The sequence below is a fragment of the Trachurus japonicus genome, chromosome 22, assembly GCF_045865225.1.
Source record: "Trachurus japonicus isolate A0001 chromosome 22, Traja_1.0".
Classification (NCBI taxonomy): Eukaryota; Metazoa; Chordata; class Actinopteri; order Carangiformes; family Carangidae; genus Trachurus; species Trachurus japonicus.
The window spans coordinates 11,112,121-11,136,773 of NC_140928.1; the positions used below are offsets into that span (position 1 = coordinate 11,112,121).

Consider the following 24,653-nt stretch of genomic DNA (forward strand, 5'->3'; position numbering starts at 1 on the left):
TCAGAGCAGAATGATGACCAGAGCAGGTCTGATCCAACTCTCTGCAGCTCTGCTCTGCATCACAGGTACTGAACAGTGTCACACTGAGGAGTTTTATTCAATTAGCTGTAATAAATACTAATGATTTTTTAAATTATGATTTATTTTCTCCATAAGTCTAACTGACAGGAGCGACATCATCCAGATTTCTCCTCAGACCTTATTATAAGAGGAGGACGGACCATGACTCCACCCACTCTCTGACATCAGAGGGTTTAAACCAGTAGAAGATCAGAAACTCAGAGAAACTACTTCACTCACTGCAGCAACAACTGATTTTCTTCAATGTAACCAGAAACTCAATAACACAAAATGACTGTGCTATTTTATTTATTGCTGAGCAACATTATTCTGGTTTCAGGTAACAGTTTCTTGTAAAGTTGTTATTTCTTTTTAATAAATACATCAAATTTGCAAGTATCAGTGTTAAAGCTTGTGCTGTATTTTCCTCTAAAGCCTCTATGATCCTTTACCAACAGGTTCCTCTAACAGTGACCATGTCCACCAGACTCCGACCGATATTTACAGCAATGAAGGAAAAAGAGCAACAATCAACTGTTTGCACAGGCTTAGCAGCTATGATCGAATGCTCTGGTACAAACAATATAAAGACGGAAAACTACAGCTCCTTGGATACATGTTAGTAACCAGGCCATTCCCTGAGCCTGGAGTGGATGTGAAGATAGAGGGGAGTGCAAATGAAGGACAGACCTGCACATTAACAACTGAAGAGCTCAGTGTGAACAGCAGTGCAATTTACTTCTGTGCTGCTCGTTTCCACAGTGCTACACATCCCTGATCCTCAGTACAAAAACCTGCACATCACATCTTTATCATCAGCTCCTGTGTTCCTTCCTCTCATTAGGGGGCAGTATATCTATATTCAGTTAGTGGCAGATGACATGAAGATGACGATCAAAAGAGGAGGTGAAAATCTGTGATGTAGATATCCGACACCTCCCTGTTTGTTAAACTGGAGCATCAATATACTGAGCTGCACTGACAAGATAAGGAAGCTGCTACCAGACTCTCTCTTCTCTAACATGATCCTCATGGTTTTCATATTTTGTTTCCTTCACCTTCCAGGAAACAAGGGTGAGTATCACAAACAGAGGAAGATGCTGCACAGAGCTGAGGATTTCTGTGTTTTAATCTCATCTGTTCTTTTCCCACAGGAGAATCTGACACCAAGCATATCTTCCAAACACCTCCGTTCATGATTAAGAGAACTGGTCAAACTGTCGACAGTGAGATCAAATGTGCACACAATATAACAAACTTTGAAAACATTCTGTGGTACAAACAAGACAAAGGCAAGTTGAAGTTTCTGGGATATCTGAACCTGCAGTACCCGTACCCTGAGGACAACGTGAAGGGCAAAATCAGCTTCGACGGCCACGGCAGCAGAAAGTCAGATCTCACCATTTTTAACGTTTCACTGAGTGACAGCGGTGTTTATTTCTGTGCTGCCAGAAGACACAGTGCTGCAGATTCTCCTCAAGTCAATACAAAAACCCTCGAGTCAAGACACACAAGACGTTCAAGCAGCTGCAGTCTTTGAAGATTTTATCAACCGTTTTTTTCCACAAATCCTCTGTGAGGTCATGACATTCACACACAGTTCAACAATATGTAGTCACTGCAATCTTTGGATGTGCAGAATATAATGTTGAATAAGTGAAATTGCCTCAGCAGCTACAGGACTGATAAGAGCCACACCTCCAGACTAGTCAGCTTCCTGCTTTTTGACTCTGTCCATTGATAAACTCTCTCAGAAACAGACATGATCATAATAAGTCAGACTTTTACTCTACCATACAGAACTACCCTCAACTTTCTGTTTTTAACATCACAAAATACTACGGCCTGACCAGTATGTTTTTTTTTGTGGGGGTCAATAACAACATCCAATATTCCAATATCTGATTAAACATGTTTACATGAACACACTTTTTTATTTTTTTGCAATGATCCCTTAAACATGGTTCAGAAACTTGTGACAAGTATGTATTGAAGACTCAACATTTAAAAAAAAAAAAAAAATTCAATATGGCCTCAGTGCAGCACCACAGTAAACTCTTTGAATATTGAAATAAAATGTTGAACTGTAGGGGGACCTGCAGCTTCATTTATACAGACAGGTCGTTTTGATGCACTGACACTCCCACCTTCAACTCATTCATATGAGACTCAGACACTTTCTCTCCAACAGAACATGGATATCACCTCCACTAAACAAGACCTCCTCATATTGTCAGTCTTTTTGCTGTGGACTGCAGGTAAATCATAAAAAAATGAGCCATAAATATTAGTTTGTTGTCCAAGTTTATAATATGTAACTTTAACTGTTAAATGCACAGGTCTCACTGAGGGCGATGATGTCAACCAGACCCCCATGCTGTGGAAAATCAAGGGTGCACATGAAGAGATGAACTGCAATCACACTAAGGGTGCTACTTACTACCAGATGTACTGGTACAGACAGCTGCCTGGAGAAACAATGAAACAAATAGTGTTCACCCAACAAAGTAAAAATGATTATGAACCTGGCTTCAGTGAGAAGAAACACCCAGCCACAAAGCCTGACGCTCACCGTGGGACACTGACAGTGAAGAACCTGGAGCCAGGAGATAATGGCTTGTATTTCTGTGCCGTCAGTGAGCACAGTGATACAGACGCACGAGGTCGTTGAACAAAAACCTCCCATGCAATGGTATCACACCTCTATCCCTCTGTCTCAAGTAGGGGGACCTCAAGCACCACAAATACTCCCAGGTACATCCTGACTGACTGAGAGGGTTTTGATGCAGCTGCAGGATCAGACGTCACTCTCTGCTGCGACACTCCCACCTACAACTCTTCATATCTCTGTGAACAACACGACAGTTATATATGAGACTCAGACTGTGAAAACATGGACATGATCAAACATGGTCCACTCAGCTTTCTGGTATTTGTGCTTTGGATTAAAGGTAAGTTAGTTATACAACCTGCTGTTTCACACAGGTAATAGTTTATTACATGGATGGCTGCAGAGGATGAGGAGAGTTTTAAAGTGGTTTAGATTCAAATCCTAATTGTCAAATTGTTACACAGGTTTTATTGATGGGAGTGATGTGACCCAGACCCCCTTAGAGTGGAGAAAGAAGGGTGGCACTGCAACAATGCACTGTAAACAAACCAAAGGTACCGACTACTACCAGATGTACTGGTACAGACAGCTGCCTGGAGAAATGATGAAACTAATTGTTTTCACAACAACAACTAAAGCTGAACACGACTTTGGAGATTTCAAACAAGACAAATTCTCAGCCACCAAACCAAATGTTGAGAACGGGACGTTCACAGTGAAGAATCTGGAGCCTGGAGATTCAGGCTGGTATTTCTGTGCTGCCAGCAAACACAGTGATACAGATTAATGTGGAGGCTGAACAAAAACCTAACACACACACACCTGCAGTATAGAGGGAGCTCCAGCACAGTCTCAGTAGTGACACCCACAAACGTCCCATCATATCACATCTCTGTTGTAACGTCACATCTTCACCACACAGACTGACTGTGACTCAATTTTCCTCAGAGCAGAACGATGACCAGAGCAGGTCTGATCCAACTCTCTGCAGCTCTGCTCTGCATCACAGGTACTGAACAGTGTCACACTGAGGAGTTTTATTTGTAGCAGATATTAATTAGAAGTAATACAAAATGATTCATATATGTTTTTTTGTTTTTTTTCTCCCCAGGTCTAACTAATGGGGACGATGTCAACCAGACTTCTCTGCTGTGGATGATGAAGGATCAGTCTGCTACAATGAACTGCAGCCACACGAAGGGTGATCTCTACTTCCAGATGTACTGGTACAGACAGCTGCCTGGAGAAATGATGAAACTAATCGTCTTCACAACAACAACTAAAGCAGAACACGACTTTGGAGATTTCAAACAAGACAAATTCTCAGCCACCAAACCAAACGCTCACAGTGGCACGTTCACAGTGATGAACCTGGAGCCTGGAGATTCAGGCTGGTATTTCTGTGCTGTGAGTCAACACAGTGATACAGATGAATGTGGAGGCTGAACAAAAACCCCAGTGTTCAGTTAACGACACAACATCACCTCAAATACCACACACACAGTCACACTTTGATTCATCATGTCGATTTCTCAACACAGCAGCTAAAGTCAGATTCAGACGTGGCCATCTGCAGCTCCTTATTTATTTTAAGATTTTTAGATTTTTGCAATGATCCCTCAAACATGGTTTAGGAAAACCAGTGACAAATACAGTACTGTATGTATAGGAGACTCCACATTTTCCTGTCAAACAAGAAATTACTTTAAATATTCAAAATGGCCTTGGCGCAGTGGCCTACTACAGTAAACTCTTTGAAAATGTAAATAAAACAGGTAAAAATAACAAGAAAAAGGGCAAAAGCCTCCAATGAATAATTGCACACATGTTCTTCTCACAAGCCCCAAAAACTATTATACTATACAGTAGATGAGGGCAGGTATGGTACATATTGTTGAACTGTAGGGTGACCTGCAGCTTTATTTATAAGACCATGTACAGACAGGTCGTTTTGATGAACTGACACTCCCACCTTCAACTCATTCATATGAGACTCAGACACTTTCTCTCCAACAGAACATGGATATCACCACCACTAAACAAGACCTCCTCGTATTGTCAGTCTTTTTGCTGTGGACTGCAGGTAAATCATAAATAACTGAGCCATTTAATATTAGTTTGTTGTCCATGTTTACAATAGTAACTTTAACTGTTAAATGCACAGGTCTCACTGAGGGCGATGATGTCAACCAGACCCCCATGCTGTGGAAAATCAAGGGTGACCATGCAGAGATGAACTGCAATCACACTAAGGGTGCTACTTACTACCAGATGTACTGGTACAGACAGCTGCCTGGAGAAACAATGAAACAAATAGTGTTCACCCAACAAAGAAAAATGATTATGAACCTGGCTTCAGTGAGGAGAAACACCCAGCCACAAAGCCTGACGCTCACCGTGGGACATTCACAGTGATGAACCTGGAGCCAGGAGATAATGGCTTGTATTTCTGTGCCGTCAGTGAGCACAGTGATACAGACGCACGAGGTGGTTGAACAAAAACCTCCCATGCAATGGTATCACACCTCTATCCCTCTGTCTCAAGTAGGGGGACCTCAAGCACCACAAATACTCCCAGGTACATCCTGACTGACTGAGAGGGTTTTGATGCAGCTGCAGGATCAGACGTCACTCTCTGCTGCGACACTCCCACCTACAACTCTTCGTATCTCTGTGAACAACACGACAGTTATATATGAGACTCAGACTGTGAAAACATGGACGTGATCAAACATGGTCCACTCAGCTTTCTTGTATTTGTGCTTTGGATTAAAGGTAAGTTAGTTATACAACCTGCTCTTTTACACAGCTAATAGTTTATTACATGGATGGCTGCAGAGGGTGAGGAGAGTTTTAAAGTGGTTTAGGTTCAAATCCTAATTGTCAAATTGCTACACAGGTTTTATTGATGGGAGTGATGTGACCCAGACCCCCTTAGAGTGGAGAAGGAAGGGTGGCACTGCAACAATGCACTGTAAACAAACCAAGGGTGTCGACTACTTCCAGATGTACTGGTACAGACAGCTGCCTGGAGAAATGATGAAACTAATTGTCTTCACAACAACAGCTAAAGCTGAACACGACTTTGGAGATTTCAAACAAGACAGATTCTCAGCCACCAAACCAAATGTTGAGAACGGGACGTTCACAGTGAAGAATCTGGAGCCTGAAGATTCAGGCTGGTATTTCTGTGCTGCCAGCAAACACAGTGATACAGATGAATGTGGAGGCTGAACAAAAACCTAACACACACACACACACACACACACACACACACACACACACACACACACACACACCTGCTGTATGGAGGGAGCTCCAGCACAGTCTCAGTAGTGACACTCCCACAAACGTCCCATCATATCACATCTCTGTTGTAACGTCACATCTTCACCACACAGACTGACTGTGACTCAATTTTCCTCAGAGCAGAACGATGACCAGAGCAGGTCTGATCCAACTCTCTGCAGCTCTGCTCTGCATCACAGGTACTGAACAGTGTCACACTGAGGAGTTTTATTTGTAGCAGATATTAATTAGAAGTAATACAAAATGATTTATATATGTTTTTTTGTTTTTTTTCTCCCCAGGTCTAACTAATGGGGACGATGTCAGCCAGACTCCTCTGCTGTGGATGATGAAGGGTCAGTCTGCTACAATGAACTGCAGCCACACGAAGGGTGATCTTTACTACCAGATGTACTGGTACAGACAGCTGCCTGGAGAAATGATGAAACTAATCGTCTTCACAACAACAACTAAAGCAGAACACGACTTTGGAGATTTCAAACAAGACAAATTCTCAGCCACCAAAACAAACGCTCACAGTGGCACGTTCACAGTGATGAACCTGGAGCCTGGAGATTCAGGCTGGTATTTCTGTGCTGTGAGTCAACACAGTGATACAGATGAATGTGGAGGCTGAACAAAAACCCCCAGTGCGCAGTTAACGACACAACATCACCTCAAATACCACACACACAGTCACGGTTACACTTTGATTCATCATGTCGATTTCTCAACATAGCAGCTAAAATCAGATTCAGACGTGACCATCTGCAGCTCCTTATTTATTTTAGGATTTTAGATTTTTGCAATGATCCCTCAAACATGGTTTAGGAAAACCAATGACAAATACAGTACTGTATGTATAGGAGACTCCACATTTTCCTGTCAAACAAGAAATTACTTTAAATATTCAAAATGGCCTTGGCGCAGTGGCCTACTACAGTAAACTCTTTGAAAATGTAAATAAAACAGATAAAAATAACAAGAGAAAGGGCAAAAGCCTCCAATGAATAATTGCACACATATTCTTCTCACAAGCCCCAGAAACTATTATACTATACAGTAGATGAGGGCAGGTATCGTACATACTGTTGAACTGTAGGGGGACCTGCAGCTTTATTTATACCGACAGGTCGTTTTGATGCACTGACACTCCCACCTTCAACTCATTCATATGAGACTCAGACACTTTCTCTCCAACAGAACATGGATATCACCACCACTAAACAAGACCTCCTCATATTGTCAGTCTTTTTGCTGTGGACTGCAGGTAAATCATAAAAAAATGAGCCATTTAATATTAGTTTGTTGTCCAAGTTTACAATATGTAACTTTAACTGTTAAATGCACAGGTCTCACTGAGGGCGATGATGTCAACCAGACCCCCATGCTGTGGAAAACCAAGGGTGACCATGCAGAGATGAACTGCAATCACACTAAGGGTGCTACTTACTACCAGATGTACTGGTACAGACAGCTGCCTGGAGAAACAATGAAACAAATAGTGTTCACCCAACAAAGTAAAACTGATTATGAACCTGGCTTCAGTGAGGAGAAACACCCAGCCACAAAGCCTGACGCTCACCGTGGGACGTTCACAGTGATGAACCTGGAGCCAGGAGATAATGGCTTGTATTTCTGTGCCGTCAGTGAGCACAGTGATACAGACGCACGAGGTCGTTGAACAAAAAGCTCCCATGCAATGGTATCACCCCTCTATCCCTCTGTCTCAAGTAGGGGGACCTCAAGCACCACAAATACTCCCAGGTACATCCTGACTGACTGAGAGGGTTTTGATGCAGCTGCAGGATCAGACGTCATTCTCTGCTGCGACACTCCCACCTACAACTCTTCATATCTCTGTGAACAACATGACAGTTATATATGAGACTCAGACTGTGAAAACATGGACATGATCAAACATGGTCCACTCAGCTTTCTGGTGTTTGTGCTTTGGATTGTGAGTTAGTTATACAACCTGCTGTTTCACACAGGTAACAGTTTATTACATGGATGGCTGCAGAGGGTGAGGAGAGTTTTAAAGTGCTTTAGATTCAATTCCTAATTGTCAAATTGTTACACAGGTTTTATTGATGGGAGTGATGTGACCCAGACTCTCTTAGAGTGGAGAAAGAAGGGTGACACTGCAACAATGCACTGTAAACAAACCAAGGGTGTCGACTACCTCCAGATGTGCTGGTACAGACAGCTGCCTGGAGAAATGATGAAACTAATATCAGTCATCAAGGCGGCCCAGAAGATCATTGGCCACCCCCTCCCCTCCCTGACGGACATCTTCACCTCCCGCTGCCTCACCAGAGCAAAAAACATCACCAAGGACAATACCCACCCTGGCTTCACTCTGTTTGACCTGTTGCCCTCAGGAAGGCTCTACAGGTGCATCAAATCCAAAACAAATAGACTCAAGAACAGTTTCTTTCCCACAGCCATTATCACTCTGAACTCACACATGCACTGACGCACACAGACACACCCTGGACTACCTCAATACATATTGCTATACACCAAACTACCTCACATACTGTGCAATATACACAAATTCGCTGTGCTATACTGTGCATATAATTTATTCTTATCTATTTATTTTTATATTATTGAAAGTGTTTTTATATTGTATTTTTATAGTATGCTTGTTTGCACTGAAGGGGGGAGGGCTTAAAATTCCGTTATACAGTGGTATAATGACAATAAAGGCATTCTGATTCTGATTCTAATTGTCTTCACAACAACAACTAAAGCTGAACACGAGTTTGGAGATTTCAAACAAGACAAATTCTCAGCCACCAAAACAAACGCTCACAGTGGGACGTTCACAGTGATGAACCTGGAGCCTGAAGATTCAGGCTGGTATTTCTGTGCTGCCAGCAAACACAGTGATACAGATGAATGTGGAGGCTGAACAAAAACACCCCCCAAAAAATGCCTGTGCAGTAAAGTCTCAGTAGTGACACTCCCACAGACGACTCTTCACATCTCTGTTGTAACGTCACATCTTCACCACACAGACTGACTGTGACTCGATTTTCCTCAGAGCAGAACGATGATCAGAGCAGGTCTGATCCAACTCTCTGCAGCTCTGCTCTGCATCACAGGTACTGAACAGTGTCACACTGAGGAGTTTTATTTGTAGCAGATATTAATTAGAAGTAATACAAAATTATTTAAATCTGTTTTTGTTTTTTTTTACTCCTCAGGTCTAACTAATGGGGACGATGTCAACCAGACTCCTCTGCTGTGGATGATGAAGGATCAGTCTGCTACAATGAACTGCAATCACACGAAGGGTGATCTTTACTACCAGATGTACTGGTACAGACAGCTGCCTGGAGAAATGATGAAACTAATCGTCTTCACAACAACAACTAAAGCTGAACACGACTTTGGAGATTTCAAACAAGACAAATTCTCAGCCACCAAAACAAACGCTCACAGTGGGACGTTCACAGTGATGAACCTGGAGCCTGGAGATTCAGGCTGGTATTTCTGTGCTGTGAGTCAACACAGTGATACAGATGAATGTGGGAGCTGAACAAAAACCCCCAGTGTGCAGTTAACGACACAACATCACCTCAAATACCACACACACAGTCACAGTTACACTTTGATTCATCATGTCGATTTCTCAACATAGCAGCTAAAATCAGATTCAGACGTGGCCATCTGCAGCTCCTTATTTATTTTAGGATTTTAGATTTTTGCAATGATCCCTCAAACATGGTTCAGAAAAACCTGTGACTCCACATTCTCCTGTTAAACAAGAAATTACTTTAAATATTCAAAATGGCCTTGAAGCAGCACTACAGTAAACTCTTTGAAAATGTAAATTAAAAACAGATAAAAATAACAAGAAAAAGGGCAAAAGCCTCCAATGAATAATTGCACACATGTTCTTCTCACAAGCGCCAGAAACTATTATACTATACAGTAGATGAGGGCAGGTATGGTACATACTGTTGAACTGTAGGGGGACCTGCAGCTTTAAATACAGACAGGTCGTTTTGATGAACTGACACTCCCACCTTCAACTCATTCATATGAGACTCAGACACTTTCTCTCCAACAGAACATGGATATCACCACCACTAAACAAGACCTCCTCATATTGTCAGTCTTTTTGCTGTGGACTGCAGGTAAATCATAAAAAAACTGAGCCATTTAATATTAGTTTGTTGTCCAAGTTTACAATATGTAACTTTAACTGTTAAATGCACAGGTCTTACTGAGGGCGATGATGTCAACCAGACCCCCATGCTGTGGAAAATCAAGGGTGAACATGCAGAGATGAACTGCAATCACACTAAGGGTGCTACTTACTTCCAGATGTACTGGTACAGACAGCTGCCTGGAGAAACAATGAAACAAATAGTGTTCACCCAAGAAGGAAAAACTGATTATGAACCTGGCTTCAGTGAGGAGAAACACCCAGCCACAAAGCCTGACGCTCACCGTGGGACACTGACAGTGAAGAACCTGGAGCCAGGAGATAATGGCTTGTATTTCTGTGCCGTCAGTGAGCACAGTGATACAGACGCACGAGGTCGTTGAACAAAAACCTCCCATGCAATGGTATCACCCCTCTATCCCTCTGTCTCAAGTAGGGGGACCTCAAGCACCACAAATACTCCCAGGTACATCCTGACTGACTGAGAGGGTTTTGATGCAGCTGCAGGATCAGACGTCACTCTCTGCTGCGACACTCCCACCTACAACTCTTCATATCTCTGTGAACAACATGACAGTTATATATGAGACTCAGACTGTGAAAACATGGACATGATCAAACATGGTCCACTCAGCTTTCTTGTATTTGTGCTTTGGATTAAAGGTAAGTTAGTTATACAACCTGCTGTTTTACACAGGTAACAGTTTATTACATGGATGGCTGCAGAGGGTGAGGAGAGTTTTAAAGTGCTTTAGATTCAATTCCTAATTGTCAAATTGTTACACAGGTTTTATTGATGGGAGTGATGTGACCCAGACCCCCTTAGAGTGGAGAAAGAAGGGTGGCACTGCAACAATGCACTGTAAACAAACCAAGGGTACCGACTACTACCAGATGTACTGGTACAGACAGCTGCCTGGAGAAATGATGAAACTAATTGTCTTCACAACAACAGCTAAAGCTGAACACGACTTTGGAGATTTCAAACAAGACAGATTCTCAGCCACCAAACCAAATGTTGAGAACGGGACGTTCACAGTGAAGAATCTGGAGCCTGGAGATTCAGGCTGGTATTTCTGTGCTGCCAGCAAACACAGTGATACAGATGAATGTGGAGGCTGAACAAAAACTCCCCCCCCAAAAAAATGCCGGTGCAGCAAAGTCTCAGTAGTGACACTCCCACAGACGGCTCTTCACATCTCTGTTGTAACGTCACAATTTCACCACACAGACTGACTGTGACTCACAGTTGATTTTCCTCAGAGCAGAACAATGACCAGAGCAGGTCTGATCCAACTCTCTGCAGCTCTGCTCTGCATCACAGGTACTGAACAGTGTCACACTGAGGAGTTTTATTCAATTAGCTGTAATAAATACTAATGATTTTTTAAATTATGGTTTATTTTCTCCATAAGTCTAACTGACAGGAGCGACATCCAGATTTCTCCTCAGACCTTATTATAAGAGGAGGACGGACCATGACTCCACCCACTCTCTGACATCAGAGGGTTTAAACCAGTAGAAGATCAGAAACTCTCAGAGAAACTACTTCACTCACTGCAGCAACAACTGATTTTCTTCAATGTAACCAGAAACTCAATAACACAAAATGACTGTGCTATTTTATTTATTGCTGAGCAACATTATTCTGGTTTCAGGTAACAGTTTCTTGTAAAGTTGTTATTTCTTTTTAATAAATACATCAAGTTTGCAAGTATCAGTGTTAAAGCTTGTGCTGTATTTTCCTCTAAAGCCTCTATGATCCTTTACCAACAGGTTCCTCTAACAGTGACCATGTCCACCAGACTCCGACCGATATTTACAGCAATGAAGGAAAAAGAGCAACAATCAACTGTTTGCACAGGCTTAGCAGCTATGATCGAATGCTCTGGTACAAACAATATAAAGACGGAAAACTACAGCTCCTTGGATACATGTTAGTAACCAGGCCATTCCCTGAGCCTGGAGTGGATGTGAAGATAGAGGGGAGTGCAAATGAAGGACAGACCTGCACATTAACAACTGAAGAACTCAGTGTGAACAGCAGTGCAGTTTACTTCTGTGCTGCTAGTTTCCACAGTGCTACACATCCCTGCTCCTCTGTACAAAAACCTGCACTTCACATCTTTATCATCAGCTCCTGTGTTCCTTCCTCTCATTAGGGGGCAGTATCTATATTCAGTTAGTGGCAGATGACATGAAGATGACGATCAAAAGAGGAGGTGAAAATCTGTGATGTAGATATCCGACACCTCCCTGTTTGTTAAACTGGAGCATCAATATACTGAGCTGCACTGACAAGATAAGGAAGCTGCTACCAGACTCTCTCTTCTCTAACATGATCCTCATGGTTTTCATATTTTGTTTCCTTCACCTTCCAGGAAACAAGGGTGAGTATCACAAACAGAGGAAGATGCTGCACAGAGCTGAGGATTTCTGTGTTTTAATCTCATATGTTCTTTTTCCACAGGAGAATCTGACACCAAGCATATCTTCCAAACACCTCCGTTCATGATTAAGAGAACTGGTCAAACTGTCGACAGTGAGATCAAATGTGCACACAATATAACAAACTTTGAAAACATTCTGTGGTACAAACAAGACAAAGGCAAGTTGAAGTTTCTGGGATATCTGAACCTGCAGTACCCGTACCCTGAGGACGACGTGAAGAGCAAAATCAGCTTCGACGGCCACGGCAGCAGAAAGTCAGATCTCACCATTTTTAACGTTTCACTGAGTGACAGCGGTGTTTATTTCTGTGCTGCCAGAAGACACAGTGCTGCAGATTCTCCTCAAGTCAATACAAAAACCCTCGAGTCAAGACGCACAAGACGTTCAAGCAGCTGCAGTCTTTGAAGATTTTATCAACCGTTTTTTTCCACAAATCCTCTGTGAGGTCATGACATTCACACACAGTTCAACAATATGTAGTCACTGCAATCTTTGGATGTGCAGAATATAATGTTGAATAAGTGAAATTGCCTCAGCAGCTACAGGACTGATAAGAGCCACACCTCCAGACTAGTCAGCTTCCTGCTTTTTGACTCTGTCCATTGATAAACTCTCTCAGAAACAGACATGATCATAATAAGTCAGACTTTTACTCTACCATACAGAACTACCCTCAACTTTCTGTTTTTAACATCACAAAATACTACGGCCTGACCAGTATGGTTTTTTTTTGTTTTTTTTTGTGGGGGTCAATAACAACATCCAATATTCCAATATCTGATTAAACATGTTTACATGAACACACTTTTTTTTTTTTTTTGCAATGATCCCTTAAACATGGTTCAGAAACTTGTGACAATGTATGTATTGAAGACTCAACATTTAAAAAAAAAAAATTCAATATGGCCTCAGTGCAGCACCACAGTAAACTCTTTGAATATTGAAATAAAATGTTGAACTGTAGGGGGACCTGCAGCTTCATTTATACAGACAGGTCGTTTTGATGCACTGACACTCCCACCTTCAACTCATTCATATGAGACTCAGACACTTTCTCTCCAACAGAACATGATGGATCATGATCTACAAATCTTGTTCTCTTTTCTGTTTTGGATGACAGATAAAGTACAAGAGGAGCATCTCTCTCATGTTTACATAAACACAATGATCCCTCAAACATGGTTCAGAAAAACCTGTGACAATTATGTATAGGGGACTCCACATTCTCCTGTCAAACAAGAGGTTACTTTAAATATTCAAAATGGCCTTAGCGCAGTAGCCTACTACAGTAAACTCTAAAATGTAAATAAAAACAGATAAAAATAACAAGAAAAAGGGCAAAAGCCTCCAATGAATAATTGCACACATGTTCTTCTCACAAGCCCCAAAAACTATATACGATACAGTAGATGAGGGAAGGTATGGTACATACTGTTGAACTGTAGGGGGACCTGCAGCTTTATTTATACCGACAGGTCGTTTTGATGCACTGACACTCCCACCTTCAACTCATTCATATGAGACTCAGACACTTTCTCTCCAACAGAACATGGATATCACCTCCACTAAACAAGACCTCCTCATATTGTCAGTCTTTTTGCTGTGGACTGCAGGTAAATCATAAAAAAACTGAGCCATTTAATATTAGTTTGTTGTCCATGTTTACAATATGTAACTTTAACTGTTAAATGCACAGGTCTCACTAAGGGCGATGATGTCAACCAGACCCCCATGCTGTGGAAAATCAAGGGTGCACATGCAGAGATGAACTGCAATCACACTAAGGGTGCTACTTACTACCAGATGTACTGGTACAGACAGCTGCCTGGAGAAGCAATGAAACAAATAGTGTTCACCCAAGAAAGAAAAACTGATTATGAACCTGGCTTCAGTGAGAAGAAACACCCAGCTACAAAGCCTGACGCTCACCGTGGGACACTGACAGTGAAGAACCTGGAGCCAGGAGATAATGGCTTGTATTTCTGTGCCGTCAGTGAGCACAGTGATACAGACGCACGAGGTCGTTGAACAAAAACCTCCCATGCAATGGTATCACCCCTCTATCCCTCTGTCTCAAGTAGGGGGACCTCAAGCACCACAAATACTCCCAGGTACATCCTGACTGACTGAGAGGGTTTTGATGCAGCTGCAGGATCAGACGTCACTCTCTGCTGCGACACTCCCACCTACAACTCTTCATATCTCTGTGAACAACACGACAGTTATATATGAGACTCAGACTGTGAAAACATGGACATGATCAAACATGGTCCACTCAGCTTTCTTGTATTTGTGCTTTGGATTGAAGGTAAGTTAGTTATACAACCTGCTGTTTTACACAGGTAATAGTTTATTACATGGATGGCTGCAGAGGGTGAGGAGAGTTTTAAAGTGCTTTAGATTCAATTCCTAATTGTCAAATTGTTACACAGGTTTTATTGATGGGAGTGATGTGACCCAGACCCCCTTAGAGTGGAGAAAGAAGGGTGGCACTGCAACAATGCACTGTAAACAAACCAAAGGTGTCGACTACCGCCAGATGTACTGGTACAGACAGCTGCCTGGAGAAATGATGAAACTAATTGTCTTCACAACAACAACTAAAGCTGAACACGACTTTGGAGATTTCAAACAAGACAAATTCTCAGCCACCAAACCAAATGTTGAGAACGGGACGTTCACAGTGAAGAATCTGGAGCCTGAAGATTCAGGCTGGTATTTCTGTGCTGCCAGCAAACACAGTGATACAGATGAATGTGGAGGCTGAACAAAAACCTAACACACACACACCTGCAGTATAGAGGGAGCTCCAGCACAGTCTCAGTAGTGACACTCCCACAAACGTCCCATCATATCACATCTCTGTTGTAACGTCACATCTTCACCACACAGACTGACTGTGACTCAATTTTCCTCAGAGCAGAACGATGACCAGAGCAGGTCTGATCCAACTCTCTGCAGCTCTGCTCTGCATCACAGGTACTGAACAGTGTCACACTGAGGAGTTTTATTTGTAGCAGATATTAATTAGAAGTAATACAAAATTATTTAAATCTGTTTTGTTTTTTTTAACTCCTCAGGTCTAACTAATGGGGACGATGTCAACCAGACTCCTCTGCTGTGGATGATGAAGGGTCAGTCTGCTACAATGAACTGCAGCCACACGAAGGGTGATCTTTACTACCAGATGTACTGGTACAGACAGCTGCCTGGAGAAATGATGAAACTAATCGTCTTCACAACAACAACTAAAGCAGAACACGACTTTGGAGATTTCAAACAAGACAAATTCTCAGCCACCAAAACAAACGCTCACAGTGGCACGTTCACAGTGATGAACCTGGAGCCTGGAGATTCAGGCTGGTATTTCTGTGCTGTGAGCCAACACAGTGATACAGATGAATGTGGAGGCTGAACAAAAACCCCCAGTGTGCAGTTAACGACACAACATCACCTCAAATACCACACACACAGTCACAGTTACACTTTGATTCATCATGTCGATTTCTCAACATAGCAGCTAAAGTCAGATTCAGACGTGACCATCTGCAGCTCCTTATTTATTTTAAGATTTTAGATTTTTGCAATGATCCCTCAAACATGGTTCAGAAAAACCTGTGACTCCACATTCTCCTGTCAAACAAGAAATTACTTTAAATATTCAAAATGGCCTTGAAGCAGCACTACAGTAAACTCTTTGAAAATGTAAATAAAAACAGATAAAAATAACAAGAAAAAGGGCAAGAGCCTCCAATGAATAATTGCACACATGTTCTTCTCACAAGCCCCCAAAACTATATACGATACAGTAGATGAGGGCAGGTATGGTACATACTGTTGAACTGTAGGGGGACCTGCAGCTTTATTTATACAGACAGGTCGTTTTGATGAACTGACACTCCCACCTTCAACTCATTCATATGAGACTCAGACACTTTCTCTCCAACAGAACATGGATATCACCACCACTAAACAAGACCTCCTCATATTGTCAGTCTTTTTGCTGTGGACTGCAGGTAAATCATAAAAAAATGAGCAATTTAATATTAGTTTGTTGTCCAAGTTCACAATATGTAACTTTAACTGTTAAATGCACAGGTCTCACTGAGGGCGATGATGTCAACCAGACCCCCATGCTGTGGAAAATCAAGGGTGCACATGCAGAGATGAACTGCAATCACACTAAGGGTGCTACTTACTACCAGATGTACTGGTACAGACAGCTGCCTGGAGAAACAATGAAACAAATAGTGTTCACCCAAGAAGGAAAAACTGATTATGAACCTGGCTTCAGTGAGGAGAAACACCCAGCCACAAAGCCTCACTCGCTCACCGTGGGACATTCACAGTGATGAACCTGGAGCCAGGAGATAATGGCTTGTATTTCTGTGCCGTCAGTGAGCACAGTGATACAGACGCACGAGGTCGTTGAACAAAAACCTCCCATGCAATGGTATCACCCCTCTATCCCTCTGTCTCAAGTAGGGGGACCTCAAGCACCACAAATACTCCCAGGTACATCCTGACTGACTGAGAGGGTTTTGATGCAGCTGCAGGATCAGACGTCATTCTCTGCTGCGACACTCCCACCTACAACTCTTCATATCTCTGTGAACAACACGACAGTTATATATGAGACTCAGACTGTGAAAACATGGACATGATCAAACATGGTCCACTCAGCTTTCTGGTATTTGTGCTTTGGATTAAAGGTAAGTTAGTTATACAACCTGCTCTTTTACACAGGTAACAGTTTATTACATGGATGGCTGCAGAGGGTGAGGAGAGTTTTAAAGTGGTTTAGATTCAAATCCTAATTGTCAAATTGTTACACAGGTTTTATTGATGGGAGTGATGTGACCCAGACCCCCTTAGAGTGGAGAAAGAAGGGTCACACTGCAACAATGCACTGTAAACAAACCAAGGGTGTCGACTACTACCAGATGTACTGGTACAGACAGCTGCCTGGAGAAATGATGAAACTAATTGTCTTCACAACAACAACTAAAGCTGAACACGACTTTGGAGATTTCAAACAAGACAAATTCTCAGCCACCAAACCAAATGTTGAGAACGGGACGTTCACAGTGAAGAATCTGGAGCCTGGAGATTCAGGCTGGTATTTCTGTGCTGCCAGCAAACACAGTGATACAGATGAATGTGGAGGCTGAACAAAAACCTAGCTCCAGCACAGTCTCAGTAGTGACACTCCCACAAACGTCCCATCATATCACATCTCTGTTGTAACGTCACATCTTCACCACACAGACTGACTGTGACTCAATTTTCCTCAGAGCAGAACGATGACCAGAGCAGGTCTGATCCAACTCTCTGCAGCTCTGCTCTGCATCACAGGTACTGAACAGTGTCACACTGAGGAGTTTTATTCAGTTAGCTATAATAAAAATGATTTAATTAATTATGATTTTTCTTTCCTCCATACTGTAGGTCTAACTGACAGGAGCGACATCATCCCATTTTCTCTCCAGACTTTTTTATAAGAGGACGGATCATGACTCCACCCACTCTCTGACATCAGAGGGTTTAAACCAGTAGATGATCAGAAACTCTCAGAGAAACTACTTCACTCACTGCAGCAACAACATGATTTGATTTTAACCAAAAACTCAATTATACAAAATGACTGTCCTGTTTTATTTATTCCTCATCAACATTGTTGTTTCAGGTACAGTTTCTTGTAATTCTGTTATTTTAATCGGGCTTTTAATTGTATTGTTTTGTGATGCTCTGTGATGCTTTTCCAACAGGTTCCTTTCTCAGTGACAAAGTCAACCAGAGTCCGGCCGATATTTACAGCAATGAAGGAAAAAGAGCAGAAATCACCTGTTCACACAGTGATAGCAACTTTAATCAAATCCTCTGGTACAAGCAAACAAAGGACAAAAACTTGCAGTTTCTAGGATATATGTTTGGAAAAGGCAATCCAGAGAAAGGACTAAATGTGAAGATAGAGGGGGGTGCAAATCAAGGACAGACCTGCACATTAACAACTGAAGAGCTCAGTGTGAACAGCAGTGCAGTTTACTTCTGTGCTGCTAGTTTCCACAGTGCTACACATCCCTGCTCCTCTGTACAAAAACCTCCCACCTCTGTGTAGAAGAGGAAGATGCACAATGACACCACCCAGAGGGGAGGGTTTGTAACCCTTCCTGAATATATCAAGTCATATCAAGTCAGTATATTGAGTCAAATATTTTCACTCTGCCTGTGGTAGTAGTTGATATGATGGTTTTTAAAAAGAGGAGGACGGACAATGACTCCTCTCTGACATCAGATGGTTTAAACCAGTAGAAGATCAGAAACTCTCAGAGAAACTGATTTTCTTCAATATAACCAGAAACTCAATAACACAAAATGACTGTGCTATTTTATTTATCGCTGATCAACATTGTTCTGGTTTCAGGAAACAGTTTCTTGTAGTGCTGCTATTTCTATTGGGCTTTCCCTTGTTTTAATTTTTTGATATACATCAAATTTGAGAGTTATCTGTGTTTCTGCTTGTGCTGTACTGTATTTTACTCTAAAGCCCCAGTGATCCTTTTCCAACAGGTTCTTCTCTCAGTGACCAAGTCCACCAGAGTCCGGCCGATATTTACAGCAAAGCAGGAGAAAAACCCAAAATCAACTGTTCACACAGTATTGACGGCTATAATCGAATCATCTGGTACAAACAGTTAAAAGATGGAAAACTACAGCTGCTTGGATACATCGACATAGGAGCTCAATTTCCAGAGAAAGGAGTGAACGTTAAGATGGAGGGGAGTGCAAATAAAGGACAGACCTGCACATTAACAACTGAAGAGCTCAGTGTGAACAGCAGTGCAGTTTACTTCTGTGCTGCTAGTTTCCACAGTGCTACACATCCCTGCTCCTCTGTACAAAAACCTGCACGTCACATCTTTATCATCAGCTCCTGTGTTCCTTCCTCTCATTAGGTGGCAGTATATCTATATTCAGTTAGTGGCAGATGACATGAAGATGACGACGATCAGAGGAGGAGAGAGCACTGTGACACCACCCACCACCTACACAGCTCAACTTTATTTGACTAATATGAGCAACATGATTCTGGTTTCAGGTAATATCAAGATTATTTAAAATTTGAAAGCACTAGAGATTTCTATTTGAGCAGTCTCCCATACTGCTGCTGTTACTGAATTTTTAAAGGGATAGTTCAACATTTTGGCAAATTGGCCCATTGCCATAATCGCTATAGTCATAGCAGTAGGTTCATTACCTTTAATTGTAGGTGTAAGCTATTTTCAGTACGGCGGAGCGCAGCAGCTGGCTGCTCAGAGCTACGCTATGGAGGCTAACGGAATTTCTTGGTTTCCCTCATTAAACTCATCAAATACAAAATCCCAAAACTCCACAGCGCTTTTGTAGACAAGTTGTGAGCTGCACAACCACCACGCTATGAGATAATGACGGAACGATACGAAACAGAGCCGTTTTCGAGGTAAATACATACAAAACCGCTGATGCGCGTTGCGTTCAGGGACAGTTTTTCAGCAAGCAGTCTCCGTATTTACCCTGTATTTACCTCGAAAACGGCTCCGTTTCGTATCGTTCCGTCATTATCTCATAGCGTGGTGGTTGTGCAGGTCACAACTTGTCTACAAAAGCGCTGTGGAGTTTTGGGATGTTGAATTTGATGAGTTTAATGAGGGAAACCAAGAAATTCCATTAGCCTCCATAGCGTAGCTCTGAGCAGCCAGCTGCTGCGCTCCGCCGTACTGAAAATAGCTTACACCTACAATTAAAGGTAACGAACCTACTGCTATGACTATAGCGATTATGGCAATGGGCCAATTTGCCAAAATGTTGAACTATCCCTTTAAAGATTTGTATTTCTCAGTTTTTCAGCTCATGTTGTTTTTTGTCTGATGCTTTTTCCACAGGTTCCTCTGACAAAGTCAAGCAGACTCCAGCTGTCATGTACAAGAAACCAGGAAAAAAAGTCACAATCACGTGTTCACACAGTATTGAAACATATTATCTAATCCTCTGGTACAAACAATTAAAAGATGGAAAACTACAGCTCCTGGGATACATGAGCGGAGGAAGTCCAAACCTTGAGCCTGGAGTGACAGTGAAGATAGAGGGGGGTTCAAATAAAGGACAGACCTGCACATTAACAACTGAAGAGCTCAGTGTGAACAGCAGTGCAGTTTACTTCTGTGCTGCTAGTTACCACAGTGCTGCACATCCCTGCTCCTCTGTACAAAATCCCTGTGTTACAGCTCATACAGCCACATGCACCTGGAATAAACCATCTAACCAATGTCGCTCTCTCCTCTGAGTAAGATCAGAGATTATAATGGGAGGTCCAATGTTGTTGACGTCACACCACCTGTTATAAAAAGCAGAATCAAACATTCATTGTGTCTGCTATGGCTGCACCTCATAACAGAATCAATACGATGCCTCCAATACTCATCATCACGTTTGCAGTCTCGTCTCTGTGGCTTCAAGGTACAAAGAACACCTTTGTTACATTTGGGTCTAATCAAACTCTCTGCAGCTCTGCACTGCATCATAGGTAGGCTACTAAACAGTATTATAGTGAGGATTATTCTTAGTAAATATTAGATATGAATTAGTAGTAATAAGTATTAATGATTTAATCTGGTCAGTCTGTGTTTTACTCCACAGGTCTAATTGACGGGAGCGATGTCACCCAGACTCCTCTGCTGTGGATGATGACGGGTCGGTCTGCTACAATGAACTGCAGTCACACTAAGGGTGTGAGTTATAACCAGATGTACTGGTACCAACAACTGCCTGGAGAAATGATGAGACAAATAGTTTATACGACCCAGTTTCCCCCATTTCAATATGAGAGCGACTTCCATGAGGACAAATTCCCAGTGAAGAGGAGCGGAGCTCAGGCTGGATCTTTGACTGTGGAGAAGCTGCTGCCTCAAGACAGTGGAGTGTATTTCTGTGCTGTGAGTCAACACAGTGATGCAGGCGACTCTGACAGCTGCACAAATACCCAACACACCAGCTCTTCATTTTCAGGACGTCTTTACTACTAACTCAGGGTAATATCATGTTGTTCACTCACTTTTATTAAATCTCATTGGAGAGAAACTGATTGTGTTTTAATATTTTTTACAGTTTACAGTTGTTCAAGGTTCAAGTTTCTTTATTTGTCACATCAACTCAATTACAAAGTAAAACATGCAGAAGCATGTTCAGCTCTATTCCTGTATATGAAATAAATTGTCATAAATAAGCAAAATAAATAGTATGGATAATGAAAATATAACGTGGAACTGTCTTTTTTCCAATACGAGTGACATTTCAGAGTTAATGTGCCTCTAAAGTTAATTACCTGACTGAATAAGTCAATTTTTAACGATTGAAAACTTAAATACAACAATATGCCTGTGCATATTCTCAACCATACTGTATTCGGGTACATTCCTTTATGTGTGCATGAAGGGATTACCATTGAGTTGTCTGATGAGATAACAAAGTGAATGGACAGATATATAGGATAAACGTAACAGTCTTATAAAAACTAAAGATAATTTTTTTAATTATTAGCAACAGTAAAGTTCAGCCACAGAGCTTAAAATAGAAACAAATCCAATATAACCCACTTCTCTGTGTTGTTACTGGAGGGATTCAGGGTTCATCTCAGGTCTGTGTTATTTTATTTCTGTTCATAAGGTGGCAGTACAGTATACAACACGTCTGTGGTGTGTTTGGTGACAGTCACAGAGGAGGACGACACATTCAGACACCACCCAGCTGCACAAGTGTTTCCTGATGGGACGAGTCGTAGAGACACAGAGGTGTAAATATTCAACAGAGCTGCACACACGTTGATTCTATCAGTCATGAAAAGCAACAAGATGATCGTTATATTCTCCATAACCTTCAATATCATGATGGTTTCAGGTAAAGTAAGAAAATGTTTTTATCCACAGGTTGTCACCTAAAGCCCTCGTCCTGCTCCATCACTGTAAATCATTTTTTCATTGATGCCTTTTCTACAGGTTCCTCTCTCAGTGACAAAGTCCACCAGAGTCCGGCCGATATTTACAGCAAAGCAGAAAGAAAAGCAGTAATCAACTGTTTACACAATGATGACACCTTTAATCAAATCCTCTGGTACAAACAATTAAAAAATGGGAAACTACAGCTCCTGGGATACATGTATGGAAGTGCACAACTTGAGCCTGGAGTGAAAGTGAAGATAGAGGGGAGTGCAAATAAAGGAAAGAACTGCACATTAACAACTGAAGAACTCAGTGTGAACAGCAGTGCAGTTTACTTCTGTGCTGCTAGTTTCCACAGTGCTACACATCCCTGCTCCTCTGTACAAAAACCTGTTGTGATCCCTGTGTTACAGCTCATACAGCCACATGCACCTGGAATAAACCATCTAACCAATGTCGCTCTCTCCTCTGATTAAGATCAGAGATTATAATGGGAGGTCCAATGTTGTTGATGTCACACCACCTGTTATAAAAAACAGAATCAACCATTCAGTGTGTTTGCTGTGGCTGCACCTCATATCAGAATCAATACGATGCCTCCAATACTCATCATCACATTTGCAGTCTCGTCTCTGTGGCTTCAAGGTACAACATTATAGTGAGGGCTATTCTTAGTAGATATTAGATATTAATTAGTAGTAATGATTTAATTATGGTCTGTGTTTTACTCCACAGGTCTAGTTGACGGGAGCGATGTCACCCAGACTCCTCTGCTGTGGATGATGACGGGTCGGTCTGCTACAATGAACTGCAGTCACACTAAGGGTCTGGACTACTACCACATGTACTGGTACCAACAACTGCCTGGAGAAATGATGAGACAAATAGTTTATACGACCCAGTTTCCCCCATTTCAATATGAGAGCGACTTCCGTGAGGACAAATTCCCAGTGAAGAGGAGCGGAGCTCAGGCTGGATCTTTGACTGTGGAGAAGCTGCTGCCTCAAGACAGTGGAGTGTATTTCTGTGCTGTGTCAACACAGTGATGCAGGCGACTCTGACAGCTGCACAAATACCCAACACACCAGCTCTTCATTTTCAGGACGTCTTTACTACTAACTCAGGGTAATATCATGTTGTTCACTCACTTTTATTAAATCTCATTGGAGAGAAACTGATTGTGTTTTAATATTTTTTCAATTATCTATTTTTTTTAATAGTTCAAGATTCAAGTTTCTTTATTTGCCACATGAACTCAATTACAAAGTAAAACATGCAGAAAAAAGGGCAAGGATGCTTAGCTCTTTTCCTGTATATGAAATAAATTGACATAAATAATAATTAATAAATAGTATGGATAATAAAAATATAACATGGAACTGTCTTTTTTCCAATACGAGTGACGTTTCCAGTGTTTATTGTGCCCCATCATGAAAACACTTTTTTTTTTCAAACAATTCCTAATAATTATTCAAAGGTTAACCAAGCCAATATCCTTATTGCTAATTAAGAAACACAAAAATGTTTCTTCAGGTTGTCAAGATAAATTCCTTTACATATGTGTGCATAAAGAGATTGTCATTCAGTAGATATAAAGTTAAAGGACAGATTTACAGGATAAAAGTAACTTTATCATAAAAAAATAAAAATGTTTCTTTCATTAAAACTCAACAGTAAAATTCAGCCACAGAGCTTCAATTAGAAACATAATCCACAGGAGGATTCAGGGTTCATCTCAGGTCTGTGTTATTTTATTTCTGTTCATAAGGTGGCAGTACAGTAAACAGCACGTCTGTAGTGTGTGGTGACAGTCACAGAGCAGGACGGCACATTCAGACACCACCCAGCTACACAAGTGTTTCCTGATGGGCTGAGTCGTAGAGACACAGAGGTGCAAATATTCAACAGAGCTGCACACACACTGATTTTATAGTCATAAAAAGCAACATGATCGTTATATTCTCCATAAAAGCTGCAGCTGCTGGGATACATGATCATGACCAATGCGTATCCAGAGAGAGGAGTGGATGTGACCATGGATGGGAGTGCAAATAAAGGCAGAACGAGAACATTAACAATCAGAGGA

At 41.7% G+C, this 24,653-nt stretch overlaps 3 gene segments (V, D, J or C); all 3 read left to right on the top strand.

Annotated features, from left to right (window-relative positions):
- The first annotated feature begins 3,628 nt into the window (after positions 1-3,628).
- On the top strand, positions 3,629-4,117 carry LOC146963558 (T cell receptor beta variable 18-like). The segment is given in 2 exon segments: positions 3,629-3,680; positions 3,783-4,117. Coding segments are annotated over 2 exon segments (387 nt in total).
- Positions 4,118-6,107: 1,990 nt separating this feature from the next.
- On the top strand, positions 6,108-6,596 carry LOC146963559 (T cell receptor beta variable 18-like). The segment is given in 2 exon segments: positions 6,108-6,159; positions 6,262-6,596. Coding segments are annotated over 2 exon segments (387 nt in total).
- A 16,564-nt stretch (positions 6,597-23,160) lies between these two features.
- On the top strand, positions 23,161-23,613 carry LOC146963560 (T cell receptor beta variable 29-1-like). The segment is given in 2 exon segments: positions 23,161-23,212; positions 23,303-23,613. Coding segments are annotated over 2 exon segments (363 nt in total).
- Positions 23,614-24,653: the final 1,040 nt, after the last annotated feature.